We start from the raw sequence: 17921 nt of genomic DNA on the forward strand, positions 1-17921 counted from the left end.
AGGAGGACTGACACAAACTTTGTCTCCCCATGCAGCGCACCCCGCTCCCACTCTCCCCCTGGTACCCATCCATCGGATTCTCCACCAACCTGGTGCAGCACCCCTCTCCCCATGGTTATCGTTAAAGGGGTATTGTCACCCAAAATGCTAAATACGGCAGCAGCATGCCGACCCCTCACCCCGTTACTCACCTCTGACTCCACCGCCTCAGGAATCTTCGGTCGCACTTCACGTATGCGCACTCCGGGGGTCAGGAGGACCTGGTGCCGGGCAGATGTGCTCCGTGGGTGTTACTATGTTTTTAGCCCTGTCGAACCCATAACACAAATTACATGAACACAAAATGGTGCTCGGTGTATATCAGGGAGATATATACAAAAGGGACTTGGCCCCTATAATAATTATACCAGTAAGGCCGGCGTCACACTCGGCGTAAGACAATACGCCACGTATTATACGGCCGTACTACGGGCGTAATACGGAGAAATGTCCCCAAAATATTGATCCGTAGTCAGGGTGTGTCAGCGTATTTTATGCTATGGGGCATTTTATACGTGCCCCATCACGTGGGGCAAGTATACTGTACGCAGCATCATGTGGGGCCATTATACAGTATGGAGCATAATGTGGCCAATGGCCATTGTACAGTATGGAGCGTCGTGTGTGGCCATATTTTTTTGTTCATAATTATTGTTAACGAAACATTGTGATCAGAAGTGCTAAATGGGTGTGGTTGGGGCGTGGCTAGTTGTGAAATGGGTGTGGCCTAAAATTTGCCGCGGCACGCGTAGCGCGCCGCTGACTTTGTCCCTCTTTCCCTTCCCCTAAAGTTGGGAGGTATGCATACCCAAAACTAGGTGCATTGGACACATAGGAGCTACCTCCCGATGGAGGGGCACTTTCTCTAAACAGAATACCCCACAACTTTTATACCCTTATTTTCCCCTGATGAATCTCCCCTATGGGAGAGGAAACGCGTAGGGAAGTCTACTTGTTTTGCGGTGGGTACAATTATTTAGCCTGACTTGGGGACTGCCCTTGTCAGGGCAGGAGCAATACAGGGGCACGACTGGGGTAGGATAGCAACCATTTTCCCCTCCCCCTTTATGTAAAAGGAAGCTCCTGCTGAGAAAACGACTGATTTGGTGAGACAAAACCATTTTTTTATTCAGCACTGGTAATTTGAGCACTGTTTGCACTTTATCACGTTTTTTGTCCATAAAACCGTTTTTATACGATTACTATTAAAGGTTATGTTTTAATATTGTATATAAGGTATTCTCTTGGCTACTTGGATATTTTCTATTAGAGGATCTTTTGGGGGTATCTGAAATTGATACACCCTATAGTTTGGCTTGCTTTGGTATGGAAATATTTCTGTTTAATGCATTCAAAGGGGTATTCTCAAGTTACATTAGTGTTAATAAGATAAACAGTATGAAGCAAAGTTTGCGTTTGACTCTCTCAGCGCTCCGTAGCAGCTTCTTGACGATGGTCTAGGAACCAATCAGCAATGTGGGGCGTGGCTCGGAGCATAGAGTGCCGAGTGGGTACTTCCGCCTTTGTGCAGTGCTGCTTGGTTGCCGGCCGTATCAGCAGCATGGTCCTGAGCGCCGTGTCACCATAGCAGCGGAGCCCTCACCACCTGCCGCCCGGTGATGCTGTTCGCTCCGCCGGTTCTCACCACGTTAGTGTCTCGATTAGTTGCTGGCAGCTACAGGTTCCCGCCGCTCCCGGCAGTCAGAGCGTGTGCCGGCATGTCGGGGGACATGGAGCAGCGCATGGTGTGGGTGGATCTGGAGGTGAGAGCTGCGGCTGTATGGCGCAGGAGATGCGGGGGGCATTCCCGGGGCTGCGCCACCCTGGGGTGGAACCGCGGGACTACAAAGCAATGCACTGCTACCTCCGCTTCTCTGCTGACAGGCTGCAGCGGTGACTACAGCGAAGGGGGCCGCTGCAGTCAATTATTAGGCTCTGTATTTTTCTACAAAATAGAAAAATAACAACGAGCCTAGTGATTGGCTGCAGCCAGGAGCGAACGTAAAAATCCCCACTGAGCTCAGCGATCGGCTGCAGCCAGGAGCGAACGTAGAAATCTCCACTGAGACCAGTGATCGGCTGCAGCCAGGAGCGAACGTAGAAATCGCCACTGAGACCAGTGATTGGTTGCAGCCAGGAGCGAACGTAGAAATCGCCACTGAGCTCAGTGATCGGCTGCAGCCAGGAGCGAATGTAGAAATCGCCACTGAGACCAGTGATCGGCTGCAGCCAGGAGCGAACGTAGAAATCGCCACTGAGACCAGTGATCGGCTGCAGCCAGGAGCGAACGTAGAAATCGCCACTGAGACCAGTGATTGGTTGCAGCCAGGAGCGCACGTAGCAGTCGCCACTGAGCCCAGTGATCGGCTGCAGCCAGGAGCGAACATAGAATGCGCCACAGCCCAGTGATCGGCTGCAGCCAGGAGCGAACGTAGAAATCGCCACTGAGCCCAGTGATCGGCTGCAGCCAGGAGCGAACGTAGAAATCGTCACTGAGCTCAGTGATTGGCTGCAGCCAGTAGCACAGATATTAATCATGGACCCCATAGCAAGAGTCCTAATTACAGTCCCCCTACACCCCAGAAAACCTATAGATGGACATGTATCACTGTAAGTAATGCCTTCATTGGAGTCCCTCAGTGATCAACCACTGTGATACTCTGTTCATGGGACCCATATAGTATGAATGATGCCCCCTACAGTACCCTATATGTATGGTGCCCCAACACAGTATAATCCTGCTACAGTGCCCGGGACACAGTATAATGCCGCCACAGTGCCCAGAACACAGTATAATGCCGCCACAGTGCCCAGAACACAGTATAATGCCGCCACAGTGCCTAGAAGACAGTATAATGCCGCCACAGTGCCCAGAACACAGTATAATCCTGCTACAGTGCCCAGAACACTGTATAATGCCGCCACAGTGCTCAGAACACAGTATAATGCCGCCACAGTGCTCAGAACACAGTGTAATGCCGCCACAGTGCTCAGAACACAGTGTAATGCCGCCACAGTGCTCAGAACACAGTGTAATGCCGCCACAGTGCTCAGAACACAGTGTAATGCCGCCACAGTGCTCAGAACACAGTGTAATGCCGCCACAGTGCTCAGAACACAGTGTAATGCCGCCACAGTGCTCAGAACACAGTGTAATGCCGCCACAGTGCTCAGAACACAGTGTAATGCCGCCACAGTGCTCAGAACACAGTGTAATGCCGCCACAGTGCTCAGAACACAGTGTAATGCTGCCACAGTGCTCAGAACACAGTGTAATGCCGCCACAGTGCCCAGAACACAGTATAATGCCGCCACAGTGCCCAGAACACAGTATAATGCCACCACAGTGCTCAAACACAGTATAATGCCACCACAGTGCCCAAAACACTGTACAGTGCCGACACGGTGCGCAGAACACAGTATAATGCCGCCACAGTGCTCAGAACACAGTGTAATGCCGCCACAGTGCTCAGAACACAGTGTAATGCCGCCACAGTGCTCAGAACACAGTGTAATGCCGCCACAGTGCTCAGAACACAGTGTAATGCCGCCACAGTGCTCAGAACACAGTATAATGCCGCCACAGTGCCCAGAACACAGTATAATGCCGCCACAGTGCCCAGAACACAGTATAATGCTGCCACAGTGCTCAAACACAGTATAATGCCACCACAGTGCCCAGAACACTGTACAGTGTCGACACGGTGGCCAGAGCACATTATAATGCGGCCACAGTGCCCAGAACACAGTATAATGCTGCCACAGTGCCCCCAACATTGTATCATGCTGCAATGGTGCCCAAAACATACTATAATGATGCCATGGTGACCACAACAATGTATAATGCTGCCACTGTGCCCCCAATACTGCATGATGCTGTCACGGTGCCCACGATATAGTGTAATGCTGCCACGTTGTCCCCAACACAGTATAACGCTACCACAGTGCCCCAAACACAGTATCATGCTGCCACAGTGCCCAGAACACAGTATAATGCTGCCACAGTGTCCCCAACACAGTATAGTTCTGTTGCAGTGCCCAAAAACACTGTATAATGCCACCAAAGTTCCCAGAACACTGTATAATGCCGCTGCAGTGACCAGAACACTGTATAATGCCGCCCCAGTGCCCAGAACACAGTATGCCGCCACGGTGCCCCTGACAGTGTATTGCTGTCACGGTTCCCAGAACATAGTATATCACTGCCATGGTTCCCCCAACACAGTATAACAGTGCCCAGAACACAGTATAATGCCGACACGGTGCCCCCAACATGGTATAATGTTGCCAGTGTCCCAAACACAGTATATTCCTGCCAGTGTCCCCAACACAGTATAATGCTGCCACAGTGCCCCCATCACAGTATAATGCTGCCACTGTACCGACAATACGGTATGATAATGTGACGGTGCCCCAACACAGAGTACCAGAGCATCAGTTCCCCCCAACACGGTATAACACTGCCACTGAGCCCCCAACACGGTATAATGACGTCACAGATCCCCCAACACAGTATAATGCTGCCACAGTGCCCTCAACACAGTATAACAGCAACAGAGCCCCCAACACAGTATAGCACTGCCACAGATCCCCCAACACAGTATAATACTGCCACAGAGCCCCCGACACAGTATAGCACTGCCACACAGCCCCCAACACAGTATAGCACTACCACAGAGCCCCCAACACAGTATAGCACTGCCACAGAGCCCCCAACACAGTATAGCACTGCCACAGAACCCCCAACACAGTATAGCACTGCCACAGTGCCCAGCGCACAGTATAACGGTGCCCAGAACACTATACTGTATAATGCTGCCACATTTCTCAGAACACTGTATGATGCTGCCACAGTGCCCAGAACACTATAACGTTGCCACGGTGCCCAGAACTCTATGTAATCCTTCCACAGTGCCCAGGACACAGTATAACACTGTCCCCGTATGTACAGTATAATGCTGCCACAGTGCCGAGAACTCTGTATATTGCTGCCACAGTGCCCAGAACACAGTATAATGCTGCCACAGTGCCCAGCACACAGTATAACACTGTCCCCATATGTACAGTATAATGCTGCCAGAGTGTTCACAGCACACAGTATAACACTGTCCCCATATGTACAGTATAATGCTGCCACAGTGTTTCCAGCACACAGTATAACACTGTCCCCGTATGTACAGTATAATGCTGCCATTGTTCCAGCACACAGTATAACACCGTCCCCATATGTACAGTATAATGCTGCCACAGTGCCCAGCACACAGTATAACACTGTCCCCGTATGTACAGTATAATGCTGCCACACTACCCAGCACACAGTATAACACTGTCCCCGTATGTACAGTATAATGCTGCCACAGTGTTCCCAGCACAGTATGATGATCCCTCTGTTTACAAAACAGTATTATGGCTTCCAGAGCCCAGCAAACATAGTATGATGACCCCCACTCAGTATTATGACCTCTACAGCCCCCCCGCACTCTGTATGGCCCCCAAATTTACTGAAATAATGAGGCGATGACAAAAATTCCCATGTTCCAGCTTCTTGTGTTGCCGCTGTAGGAAAACGTTGTGCCGTATAACTTCATTGTGACCATAACTCTCTGTGCCGCCTTTTTAAGCTTCTCCATTAATGGTGTTAGACGAGGACGTCCCCATGGATGTTGTGATCCGGGATTTCGGTGGGCTTGGCTCTGCTGGTCGGGGTGGTCTCTCTAAAGTGTCTGGGGTGTAACATGTTGCTCCTATGTCTGCTGGTTTTTCTGTGTTGCAGATGACCGGACTGGACATAAAGAAGGACCAGATTATAGAGATGGCTTGTTTAATAACAGATTCCGACCTCAATGTACTTGCCGAGGTAAGTGACGCCATCGCCAGGTTGTAGTGAGACGAACGCCTCGGTCAGTCATCCTTTGTATGGCTGGTCATAAAGTATACATTTTGTATGGTCATCTCCACTTCCTGTCTCAGCGGTGACTACAGAGCTAGTGGAAGTGGGTGCTACTGGGCGAGTATCAATTAGTTTATTTTCGCCAGATCCAAGCCCCTGGTAACTGATGATTTCCAGGGGTGACTGTCTCTGACATACCTGCCCCATGTAGCACGATTTGGCAGCACATGGAGTCTATCGTGTTCCTGTGGGCTACATATCATTCTGCTAGATCTGTCAGAATATCCTTTGTGGTAGATCGACTCGTTCGGCTGCTCACAGAGGTAGACGCAGGAACTTTTCTCCTTTGAATCTTCTACTGGTTTTTTAAAAAGGTACGGCATAAACCAGTGCAAACATCAGCAAAATAAACACGGCCTTTTTGGCATGACGGGAAAACAAAACAATAAAAAACATATAGCACAGTCCATGTGGCTGCAGGGATCCACCCGCTTAGGATAAACAGCAGGGTTTATCTCTTTACCATAAACACAGCTGTGGAGATCTCATCTCCAGGCACACTGAACCCTGAATGAGTCAGGAGGCTGCCTATTTGCCTTCTGGACTCCACCCTGGGGTGGAGATATGGTGAACAGCCTCCCACCTACTCTTCAGCTGTTCTAAAAAAAAAAAACCCAGCCCTTAACATGGCCGATTAACCCCTCTCAGCACTTAGTGTGCTGTGGCATTTTCTAGGTTCATCTCACTTGATGCTAGGATCCTCAGTCACACTTTTCTCCCCTCCAGTACTTTACCAGTGACCTTGTCACACCGTGTAATTAGAAAATAAGAGAAATCTGAAAAAAAAAATATATATATATATGTATGTGATCTTGCGCAGTTGTAATGGTGCTGTAACTTTTCCTTCTGCAGGGCCCTAATTTGATTATTAAGCAGCCCGATGAGTTACTGGATAGCATGTCCAACTGGTGCAAGACTCATCATGGAAAGGTAACGTGAGCCACACGCCGCCCCGGCTCCAGTCACTGATGCTTTGTGGATCTGTGACTGTTGAGGGCTTCCGTGTTTATGACAGTAAAATCTACAATTTTGTAGATCTATTTTTATCTGTGAAAACATATGATGCGCACTGACAATCCTATTAAGTGTTTTTTTCTGTCAATGCAACATCAAGTCTTCTACACAAAAGCCAAGATAGAAGTGTGAACAAAGCCTTTGGCCAGAATCACACACACATCTTTCACAGTCTGAACACTGTCTGCAATTCCCAAACTGATCGGGGATCTCCTGACCCAAACTGTCCACTTCATATGTGTCTATGAGGTTGTAACTTCGGGTCAGAAGACCCGTGGTCATTCCCCGCATTGCAGCCCGTGTACAGACCATAACATATATCTGTCTGAATCCATCCTTAAAGAGAACTTTTCACCAAATTTTTCATGTTCAACAGAGAGAAATGATGTATTAGTGAATACAAATTTTGTTTTTATTTCACCTCTCTGTTGTGGAGATATTAGCATACAGTGTATTTGGCTCCTAATGAGCTAATATTTATTAAGCCCAAGTGGTTGTTACCAGTAGTTTGCTGACCAATCATAACCAAACAGCAATACTCAGAGGAAAGAACACACCCCTGCTATAGCTTAGGGCAGGATTATCAGTGCATGAGATATAATAATACAGCTGTGATCTCCTGGCCTAACCTCCTGCATGAGTCTCTGTGGGGCAAGGGCAGTGCAGCGGAGTTTAGCTGCGTCACATTACAAACCCTTCTTTATTCCCAAGTGTAGCCTCAATAAACCCTGATGCACAGAGATCAGAGGACGTCTCGTGTCTATAGTGTGGACCTGTAGGTGATTTTCTTGAGACATTACACAAGGTGTTATTAGGGTTGCTTGTGCCATTAATTACACTTTTGCTTTGTGATTGCAGTCTGGCCTTACACAAGCTGTGAGGGACAGCAAGATATCCCTAGCACAAGCAGAGTACGAGTTCCTGTCTTTCGTCAGGAAGCACACTCCGCCTGGAATCTGCCCCCTGGCAGGTGGGTTACGGGCCAGCCCTTCTTCATAGATTGTTGTACTCCTGCATTTCATACAATTGGGAACAGACGTCAGCCTTGTGCTGAGCATCCGCAGCGCTCGGCCCCGGCACAGTGCTGCAGTACCATATTAGATAGAGCCAAGGAATGTATAGAAAAAGAAGAGACCTCTGATCTTGTCTCCTTTATACACAGTACAGTATCGTAAAATCAGTCACAGCAGTGTCGGCCCGTATGACATCTACACCAACATTTACCATCATCCACTTGACACGGCTGATCTTGGTCTTCTGTAATTAGGTTATAATTTATTGTTTTTGACAAATACAAAAAAATGGGACTTCTGATGCCTGGTTAAAGGGGTTTGCTACCAATAGTATATTGATGGCCTGTCCAGAGTGGATCATCAATGCCCAATCAGTTGGGGCTGTCGTCCTCAACTATCAGTTTATTACCTGGTGCAGTGGCCGCTGGAAGTTGAGTATAGCGAGACGAAAAATGGAATATATGGAGCCGTCCTCGGGTGCCAAATGGCTCTGAACAGCACTGCTCCTATTGCATTATGTGATCTGAGCTGCAGTACTCATAAATAGCCACCGCACGTTGCATGGCGCTGTGCTCCTTCCCAAATTAATGACCTATCTTAAGGGCAGGTCACCAATATCTTGGCCCTGGACAACCCCTCTAAGTTCTGTAGCACATCATCCGGTCATTCAAGGATTTTTTGGGGGTTATTCCTGTTCACATGACTTGTTAAAATCTGTATATGCACTGCTGGTGATAAAATAACAAAGGGGATCAGCAAGTCTCTGCATCCATTTTTGAAAATGGGGGCTTTACTGCTCACCGCAAGCTTTGGGATATGACCAGTGACACACCCGGCCTAATAAAGCGTCCTAGGGCAATACCTGAACCCCATGCACACAGGAGAAAAGAAGCACCAAAACAGCAGCATGATCTAGAACTGCCTTTATTTCTGCTCATTGCTTTTTGGGCATTTGTTGTCACATTGATCCTTCAGATGAGGTGGGGGGATCTGATCACTGGGATGGTCACAGATCCCTGCAGGAAGGGTCCCAGGACCTTATGCCCCATTAGCTCTGATTGGGATACAATATATAGTACAGAGCAAAAGTTTGGACACACCTTCTCATTTAAAGATTTTTCTGTATTTTCATGACTATGAAAATTGTACATTCACACTGAAGGCATCAAAACTATGAATTAACACATGTGGAATTATATACTTAACAAAAAAAGTGTGAAACAACTGAAAATATGTCTTATATTCTAGGTTCTTCAAAGTAGCCACCTTTTGCTTTGATGACTGCTTTGCACAAAATCTTTAAATGAGAAGGTGTGTCCAAACTTTTGCTCAGTACTGTATATTTATTTGCTGACGTCTGGGCCAAGTTCAGTACAATATAGGAAAAAAGAGGCAAAAACGTTGGCACTGCTGAAACACTGGCAAAAACAATATCCGACTACCAGATATAGTGGTGCACGGCTTGTGAAAAAGTATATGTTCGATTCCCCACGGCTGTTCGACATCTGCAGCATATGCGGGAACTGCCTGTTCGTTATGCAATCTATGTATGTGTTACGGCTGGGAGTTGAACATATTATTCGAGCACGCCGAAGACACTCAGTTGTCACCCGAGCATACTCAGATAACGCCTTATCCAAGCTCGCCCTTCACGAAACCATTGAAGTATATTTTCTCTGTTTTTAGGGAATTCTGTGCACGTGGATAAAGCGTTCCTGAACAAATACATGCCTCAGTTTATGAGACATCTGCATTACAGGATAGTTGATGTCAGCACTGTTAAAGAGTTATGCAGGTAAGTAATAATTGCAGTGACCGTTTTTTCGGTCGTCTATACGATGCCACTTCTCCCCTATCTTTTATGCTTTGCTTTCGCTGTCAGTTGAGCACATAGAGGGATCGGGGTTGGTGAAGAGAAGAAGGAAGGAACGCTGGGGGATCATTTGTGTTTCACGTCTGATGGTTACTCTCTAAATGGGGCTTATGCCAGGCAGTGCAGGACGCAGCCGGATCACTGCTCTCTACCATGTGGTTCTGGTGACCCAGAAACGATAAGCAAAACGACGTGCGTCGGGTGTGGGGAGGTCACAGCTCCTTTTTCTTATCCCAGACAAATCTTTTCCTAAGGTAACTTACCGCTATTTTGGATTTATGCAATTATGTTTGAGTGATGTCTGGGATGAAATCCTTTTGAGCCCCGCTGTGGCTGACTTACCGCCAACCTAGAGGAGTTCTGCTTGTCCTCACATAGTGATGTATAGGGCAGCCCCAGTGTTATGTGAGTATGGCTCCTCTCTAGAGGTGCAGTACATGGCTCAGTGCCCTGGTTTGAGAGCAACTGCAGAGTCTGATTTATAACCCCTAAAGACAGATGTTAATAGGTACTGTGTTTTATGGACTATAAGACGCATCGGCCCATAAGATGCACCTTGGTTTTAGAGGAGGAACTTAGGGGAAAAAAAACTGAAGCAAAAAATGTGGTCAATGGTCCCCTCATCCCTATCCTGGTATGCATGACCCTCATCCCCATCCTGGTATGCATGGGCCCATTCTTATTCTGATATGATTGATTGGCCCCATCCAGTTCCCAGTATGATTGATCATCGGAGATCACGGTGAGTATCCATTCCTCTTCAGTAGCACGCACTGTCAGCCCCCTGTTGCCAGCAGTTGTGTGCCAATAATTAAGAGAAATGAATATTCAGAATATTCATTTCTCAAGTATCGGCACACGTGACTGCCGGCAGGAGCAGGAAGCCGGCAGCTGACAGTGCGTGCTACTGAAGAGGAATGGATACTCACCGTGATCTCCGATGAACACCCAGTGAGTATTCTGGCACCTGTGCTCGATCTGCTTGTGAGCAGTGCATGATGGCCCTGCCATGATGGCCCTGCCATGATGGCCCTGCCATGATGGCCCTGCCATGATGTCCCTGCCATGATGTCCCTGCCATGATGTCCGGCCATGATGGCCCTGCCATGATGGCCCTGCCATGATGTCCCTGCCATGATGTCCCTGCCATGATGTCCCGGCCATGATGTCCCTGCCATGAGTGTCCCTGCTGACAAGCAGTCATCAGCTGCTGGCACCGGAGCAGGATGCTGACGCTGTGAGGGAGCGGAGGAAGGTAAGAGTAATGTTTCTTTTTTTTTATCTTTTCTGATGGGGCCATACCAGGAACTGGATGGGTGCCAATCAATCACTTACCAGGATGAAATGAATATTCATTGCCCATACACAAAGAAGAACAGACTAGGTCCTATAAATGGGGATCATCACAACGGATATGACATGAATGTAAACACAGCTTTTATTGAAAAATACAGAAAAAGTGCCTAAAACATACATGCATACAATACATAATGACAAAAAGGCATTAGCAAACGGAGCAGTCACTTGTGATATGCGACCAAAAGGTACCACAGGGAGAATTTCAAGGCCGCATGTAAAACAAGGCAATCAATGTATACTACCCAGAGGCATGTGTTGCCTGGACCTGTAGAGCCTCTAATGGGAGTCCTAATGTGGGTTACTAAGAGACCCAACGCGTGTCGCCACCACACAGGGTGGCTTCGTCAGGGGATAACCCGGGGGAGTGCCAAGGTACTACAGCCTATATGGCCAGGTTGGTTCGTGTACTTACATATTGTATATGATGTTATATGGTTGAGTCCTATGTGGTTTACTGCCTTAATAGGGGCCGTAATGGTTAACATTGTCATGCTTTTTAAATGTAAGTGTTTTAGCCACTTTTTCTGTATTTTTCAATAAAAGCTGTGTTTACATTCATGTCATATCCGTTGTGGTGATCCCCATTTATAGGACCTAGTCTGTTCTTCTTTGTGTATGTTCATCTCTGTATAGGTCCTGGTGGTATCCCACGGTCTGTGGTGCCCCCTTACAAGTATTTTGAATATTCATTGCCCTCCATGCTCATGGGCGTGGAATGCAGTGCATATTCATTTCTCTTTAGCAGCAGGCACAGGAGTTAGCTGAAGCCGCCAGCTCCTGCCTCTGTGACCCGCTGTTCCTCCAATACCGCTCCCCCACCACAGCCAGAGCCAATACATCTGGACTATAAGACGCACCCCCATTTTCCTCCACATTTTGGGAGGAAAAAAGTTCATCTTATAGTCCAAAAAATACGGTATGTCAGGGGGAGGGAAATTGTAGAAGATCTGTTCCCATCTTTGAACTTTTTCCAAGTGTTTCTACTCGTCCGGCAATGATTAAAACGTAAGGGAAAGAATTAGAAAGATTCTCCTTTTGTTTCAGACGCTGGTATCCTGCGGACTATGAACGTGCACCAATGAAAGCTGCTTCTCATAGGTACGTGCGCTATCTCACCTCCACCGAAAACTGCTCCACACCCCCCTATAACCCACCCCCCAAACAATTAAATCGTTGTTTTCTATTAAACAACACACATGAAATTGTTGCAATGGTAAAAAGTCAGTTTAATCAAATTATTTATACCCACAGTGACCAGAATAAAAAGAAAAGTTAAAAAAAAAAAAATCTCTGTTCTCCCTACACACAAATTAGGTTGATTAATAAACTAGATCTACCCCATAATGGCTCTGGTAACCAATCTGACTCTTATCATTTACATTTTTTTATTTATTTTTTTTTAAATTCACAGTGGCATCGTGAGGTATCAATGGGTTGTTAATAAGCCCCCTTCTGTGGCCTAAATAGTAGTTTTCTCGGCTACCATGCGGTCTTTGATGGCCGGGCGATCACAATGTCTCATGTTCTGCGCCTTCACAGTCCCCCAAATCTACAATTACAGCCACATGTGTAGTTCCCTAAATTCCCACTGGATGTCAGCAGAGCACCAGGGAGTTTTCTCAAAAGTTGAATGAAAACTCCCGTCTTGGGTCATGTGACTATATTGGCCGCGACTTCATCTGCATGTTTCTTGGCAAAAATAGAAAATGGATCCCTGTAGAGAAAAGTGGAGGGCGTTCCGCTCCTTTGAGGAATTAGAATGTGTTTTTGGTGAGTAATCTTGTTTAGATGCTACTTTGCAATCATGGAATTACACTGGCTGTACAGATTGCTAGCTTATTCAGACAGGCTGACTTGTGTTCTGATGCGCACAGAATCGTCCTTGTTCTCGGCAGCACAGTTCCTGTTCACACAGGACAATGTGCTGCCGAGTGATTATTATTATTAAGCTAGCTCAGCAATCATTTCATTTTTAGTGTTTTACTCATTCGCTGGATGATCGGTATCTGGTTTACACTGCACATTGTAGGGAATTAAGCGTTATGGGTGTCATTACACCCTGAGGCTGTGTTTACACGTCGCATCTATTCAGTGGTTTTCCTGCTAAAAATGCAGCGTTTTCCTGTCCAGATTTCTGGATTCTCATTCACACGATGCTTATTGTTTCCTTCCAAAAATTGACCGATCTAAAACGGCTTCACATCTGCAACATTTTTCATCTATTTTAATGAATGGAAAAAACACATTAAAAATGCGGCAAAAATCTGCATTTCCTGCCATCACATCAGTATTTGCAACAGATTTGTAGCAGATAAGACTTACAAGAGGCCAGAAACAGCTCACTGACTGGTTCCTAGTTAGCCCTTTCTGCAGCAGCAGTCTATCATCTGACTAAATCTTTACAAGACAGCACCATATATTTTATAGTGACATATCAAAGTCTTGGACAACCCCTTTAATCTTGTTCATAATACAGTTTGTCATTTAAAGGGAACCTGTCACTATGAAAATGCCGTCCAGTCTGCAGTCTCCATGTTGTAGAGCAGGGAGCTGAGAAGACTGACATACAGTTTTGTGAGAAGAGGTGCAGCATGACCTGGGTTTTAATTGTGTAAATGGCACCTGTCATGTCCCCAAACACTATTAACCTGCAGATATCAGGTTAGGCCTCATTCAGATGTCCGTAGTTTTCACATATGTAAATAAATGGTGCGTGAGTCATCGGTGTTTTATCAGTGATGGAGTAATAAATTACAAAGGTTCTCCTGTTCATTATAATGCTAATTATGAAGCGCACAGATTTGACATTGTTGCCATCCATGTGCGGTCGGTGATTTTCACAGTCCCATAAACTTTGCATTGGTACTTATCTGTGCTGTTGGAAAAAACAGACATGTGAATAGCTGCCGAGATTTTCATAGATACGTGTTATATCCGTGAAAAACATGTATGTACAGCAGGGACGTCTGAATGAGGCCTTACTGAAAGTGCGGCTACAGGGAGAAAATGAACTTATTTCCTCCCAGGAGCTGCCGGCTTTCAATTATAGAGGTGTTACCGGAGCAGCAGCGGAGAGAGCTGTCAGTCAGTCCTGGGGCGTGCGTATAGCTGGGGCGTGCCTATAGCTGGGGCGTGCCTATAGCTGGGGCGTGCCTATAGCTGGGGCGTGCGTATAGCTGGCGCATAATGTGTGATGAGCCGTGACTGCAGCCTTTCCGAGCACTGCCTCTGTGACTGAAAGCTGGCGGCTCCCTGGAGGAATCAGGTTAGTTTCCTCCCAGTAGAAGGTCTTTTGGTGCTGCAACCGGGCAGCCTTAGAACACAGATTAACCCTATAGCTGGTGTTAATAGTGTTTGGGAACATGATGGGTTCCCTTTAATCCTCTGCTCTTTCGGGGATTTCCAGTCTGGTGGGCGGTACTATCAGTGCAAAGAAAGCTGTCAGTCACTGATAGGACCACCCACTATACTGGAAATCCCAGAAAGAGCAGAGGATGAAATGATGAAAGCACAGGTTATGTCCATCTACTCTGCTCCCTCCTCTATAGCATGCTGCCTGCAGATTGGGCAGTGTCTCCTGGTGAAAGGATCACTTTAATAAACGTTTCTTATTAACCCATCGCTTTTGGATAAAACCATCCTGCCCTCCACGCTCCTCCGATTTATGCTTCATTCTTGCCTTTTGCAGAGCTTTGGATGATATCCGAGAAAGCATCAAGGAACTTCACTTTTACAGGCAGCACGTTTTTAAGAAGGTGACCGATGAGAAGTAGGACTGCGAGTCTCCCGGCATCTGGCAGTGTATCCAGCATCGACCCCGGCGTTATTACTATGCACGTTCATTGGTAAAACCCAAGTGTGATTGTTTCTTCCAGGGTGATTGGGGGAAGGGTTGGAGCACAGGAACATTTTACATGTTTGATAAAGTTGCTTATTTTGAATTTTATTACCAATAAACTGTTCCCCCAACAGTCTGTATTCATTGGCATATAAATGTAATAGCGGCGTATATCATCATCACCGACTGGTAGTAACTAGGGTTGAGCGAAACGGATCGGACAATTTCAAAAGTCGCCGACTTTTGGCAAAGTCGGGTTTCGTGAAACCCGAGCCGATCCCAGTGTGGGATCGGCCATGCTGTCGGCGATTTTCGCGCCAAAGTCGCGTTTCATATGACGCGTTCAGCGCCATTTCTCAGCCAATGAAGGTGGATGCAGAGTGTGGGCAGCGTGATGACATAGGTCTCGGTCCCCACCATCTTAGAGAAGGGCATGACAGTGATTGGCTTGCTTTCTGCGGCGTCACAGGGGCTATAAAGGGGCATGCACGCCGACCGCCATCTTACTGCTGCCGATCTGAGCATAGGGAGAGGTTGCTGCAGCTTCGTCTGAAGCAGGGATATTGTTAGGTAGGAAAGATAAAACCCAAACCGCTTGTGCTGTAGCGATTTCCACTGTCCAGCACCACCTTTTCTTTGCAGGGAGGCTAGATTTCTGTGCATCAGCTCTGTAGCTTATAAGACTCCCTGATAGCTGCATTGCTGTTTGTACGCCGCTGTGCAAACCAACTGCTTTTTTCAAAGCAAAAATCCTGTTGCTTCTTTCTGCACAGTTCTCTTGTTTCTTTGTCCACACTCTTGTGTGCAGCAGTCCTTTTTATTGCTGCCATACTTGTCCTTTGATCATTGTAGGGAGATTGAAATTCTACTACAGCCCTTGTATTTTTTGATATATCTGCCAGTCACTTTCTGCCTTTCAAACTGTGTAGTGTAATACAGTGGGCCTGATTTTTTTCCTGCATTCTCCTACACATAAAAAAGGGAGATTTATACTGCCACTGAGTGCATCTGCGTCAATCCTGTTTGGCGTATATCTGCCAGCCACTTAAACTGTGTAGTGTAATACAGTGGGCCTGATTTTTCTGCTGTCTCCCACACATAAAAAGGTAGATTTATATTGCCACTGAGTGCATCTGCTTCAGTCCTGTTTGTGGCGTATATCTGCCAGTCATTTTCTGCCACTCAAACTGTGTAGTGTAATACAGTGGGCCTGAATTTTGCAGCAGTCTCCCACACATATAGAAAGGGAGATTTAAATTCACAACAAGTTTACATACACCTTCTACCTTGTTTTACAGTACCATATAACGGTTGTTAGTTTGGTTACATTTTCCCAAGAATGAGGAAGTCTGGTGGAAGAGGTCGTGGCCGTGGGTGGTCATTGCCAGCTGGTAATGATGGTAGTGGTGGTGGTCGTGGAGCATCAGGTGGTCGTGGGAAAAAGCAATATAGCACCTAAGTCTCCAGTTGTTGAGCCAGCGTCATCGTCTAGCTTCACAAGGCCTCGAACGCTCCCTTTTCTGGGAGTAGGAAAACCGCTTTTAAAGCCGGAGCAGCAGGAAAAAGTTTTGGCTTTCCTTGCTGACTTTGCCTCTAGCTCTTTCGCCTCCTGTTCGGAAAGTGCAAAATTTAAAAACAGCACGTCGTCAGTGGATTCTCCCGGTCAGGAACAAGTCGCTTCCTTGTGTCCTTCACCCAGAACAACAGTGAAGGATGCGTCAGGCGACACAACAGGTTACTCCATGGAGCTCTTTACACATACCGTGCCTGGGTTAGAAAGGGAAATTAACAGGCCATGCCCATTACAAGATGAATCGGTCATGGAGTGCACAGATGCACAGCCACAGCTAGATTATTATGCTGTTCCATTGACTCAGATCACAACATTGCCCACGCAGTGTACTGAGCCAGAATCTGACCCTGATGAGACTATGGTGCCCCGTCCCGAACGCTATAGCACCGGCTTACACGGTGACACAGAGGAAGGTGCACAGGACATAGAAGAGGAGGTGATAGATGACCCAGTTGTTGACCCCGATTGGCAGCCATTGGGGGAACAGGGTGCCGCTGGCAGTAGCTCTGACGCGGAGGAGGAGGAGCCGCAGCAGGCATCAACATCGCAACAGCTTTCATCTGGCAGGCCCGTATCTGGCCAAAAACGTGTGTCAAAACCAAAAACAGTTGTAGATCAGCGTGGCCATCCGGTTAAAGTAGCACAGTGTGCAATGCCTGAAAAGGTATTCGATAGTAGGAAGAGTGCAGTCTGGCAATTTTTTAACCAAGATCCGAATGATCAGTGCAAAGTGATCTGTAAGAAATGCTCAAGGACCTTTAGCAGAGGTCAGAATGTCAAAAATTTAAATACAACTTGCATGCGTAGACATTTAACCAGCATGCACGTGCAAGCCTGGACTAACTACCTAACGTCCCGTAACGTTGTTGCACCCGCTCACAATGAAGCTAGTCAGCAACGCTACATTCCTTCCCTCACTGTAAGCCCACCGTTTACGACACCACCTGCAGCAAATGTGGAGGTATCGTCGCAAGGCCAAAGCAGTCAGGGAATCACCAGGTTCTTGGTAGGAAACACTGCATGTAGGCCAACAGCAAGAATACCATCACCAACCCTCTCTGTCTGCCATGTCCACCACCACCCCCGCTAATTCCACCATATGCAGCTCTCCAGTCCAGCTCACCCTACAAGAGACTCTCGTTAGGAAAAGGAAGTACTCATCCTCTCATCTGCGTACACAGGGTTTGAACGCCCACATTGCTAGACTAATCTCGTTAGAGATGATGCCCTACCGGTTGGTTGAAAGCGAAGCTTTCAAAGCC

General features: G+C 47.1%; 1 protein-coding gene across 1 annotated transcript; it reads left to right on the forward strand.

Annotated features, from left to right (window-relative positions):
- Positions 1–1543: 1543 nt before the first annotated feature.
- REXO2 (RNA exonuclease 2) lies at positions 1544–15219 on the forward strand. The gene is made up of 7 exons (XM_077250463.1): positions 1544–1802; positions 5813–5896; positions 6842–6919; positions 7862–7973; positions 9703–9811; positions 12293–12346; positions 14937–15219. Exons 1-7 carry the CDS (start codon positions 1659–1661, stop codon positions 15019–15021), a joined length of 666 nt encoding a protein of 221 aa, XP_077106578.1. The 5' UTR covers positions 1544–1658; the 3' UTR covers positions 15022–15219.
- Positions 15220–17921: the final 2702 nt, after the last annotated feature.

The sequence above is a fragment of the Ranitomeya variabilis genome, chromosome 4, assembly GCF_051348905.1.
Source record: "Ranitomeya variabilis isolate aRanVar5 chromosome 4, aRanVar5.hap1, whole genome shotgun sequence".
In the NCBI taxonomy this organism is placed as follows: domain Eukaryota; kingdom Metazoa; phylum Chordata; class Amphibia; order Anura; family Dendrobatidae; genus Ranitomeya; species Ranitomeya variabilis.

Coding starts and splice junctions, on each gene's coding strand:
- REXO2 (XM_077250463.1), top strand. CDS start 1,659: ATGCTGTTCGCTCCGCCGGTTCTCACCACGTTAGTGTCTCGATTAGTT. Junction 1,803..5,812: donor TGGTGTGGGTGGATCTGGAG/GTGAGAGCTGCG, acceptor TCTGTGTTGCAG/ATGACCGGACTGGACATAAA. Junction 12,347..14,936: donor ATGAAAGCTGCTTCTCATAG/GTACGTGCGCTA, acceptor TGCCTTTTGCAG/AGCTTTGGATGATATCCGAG.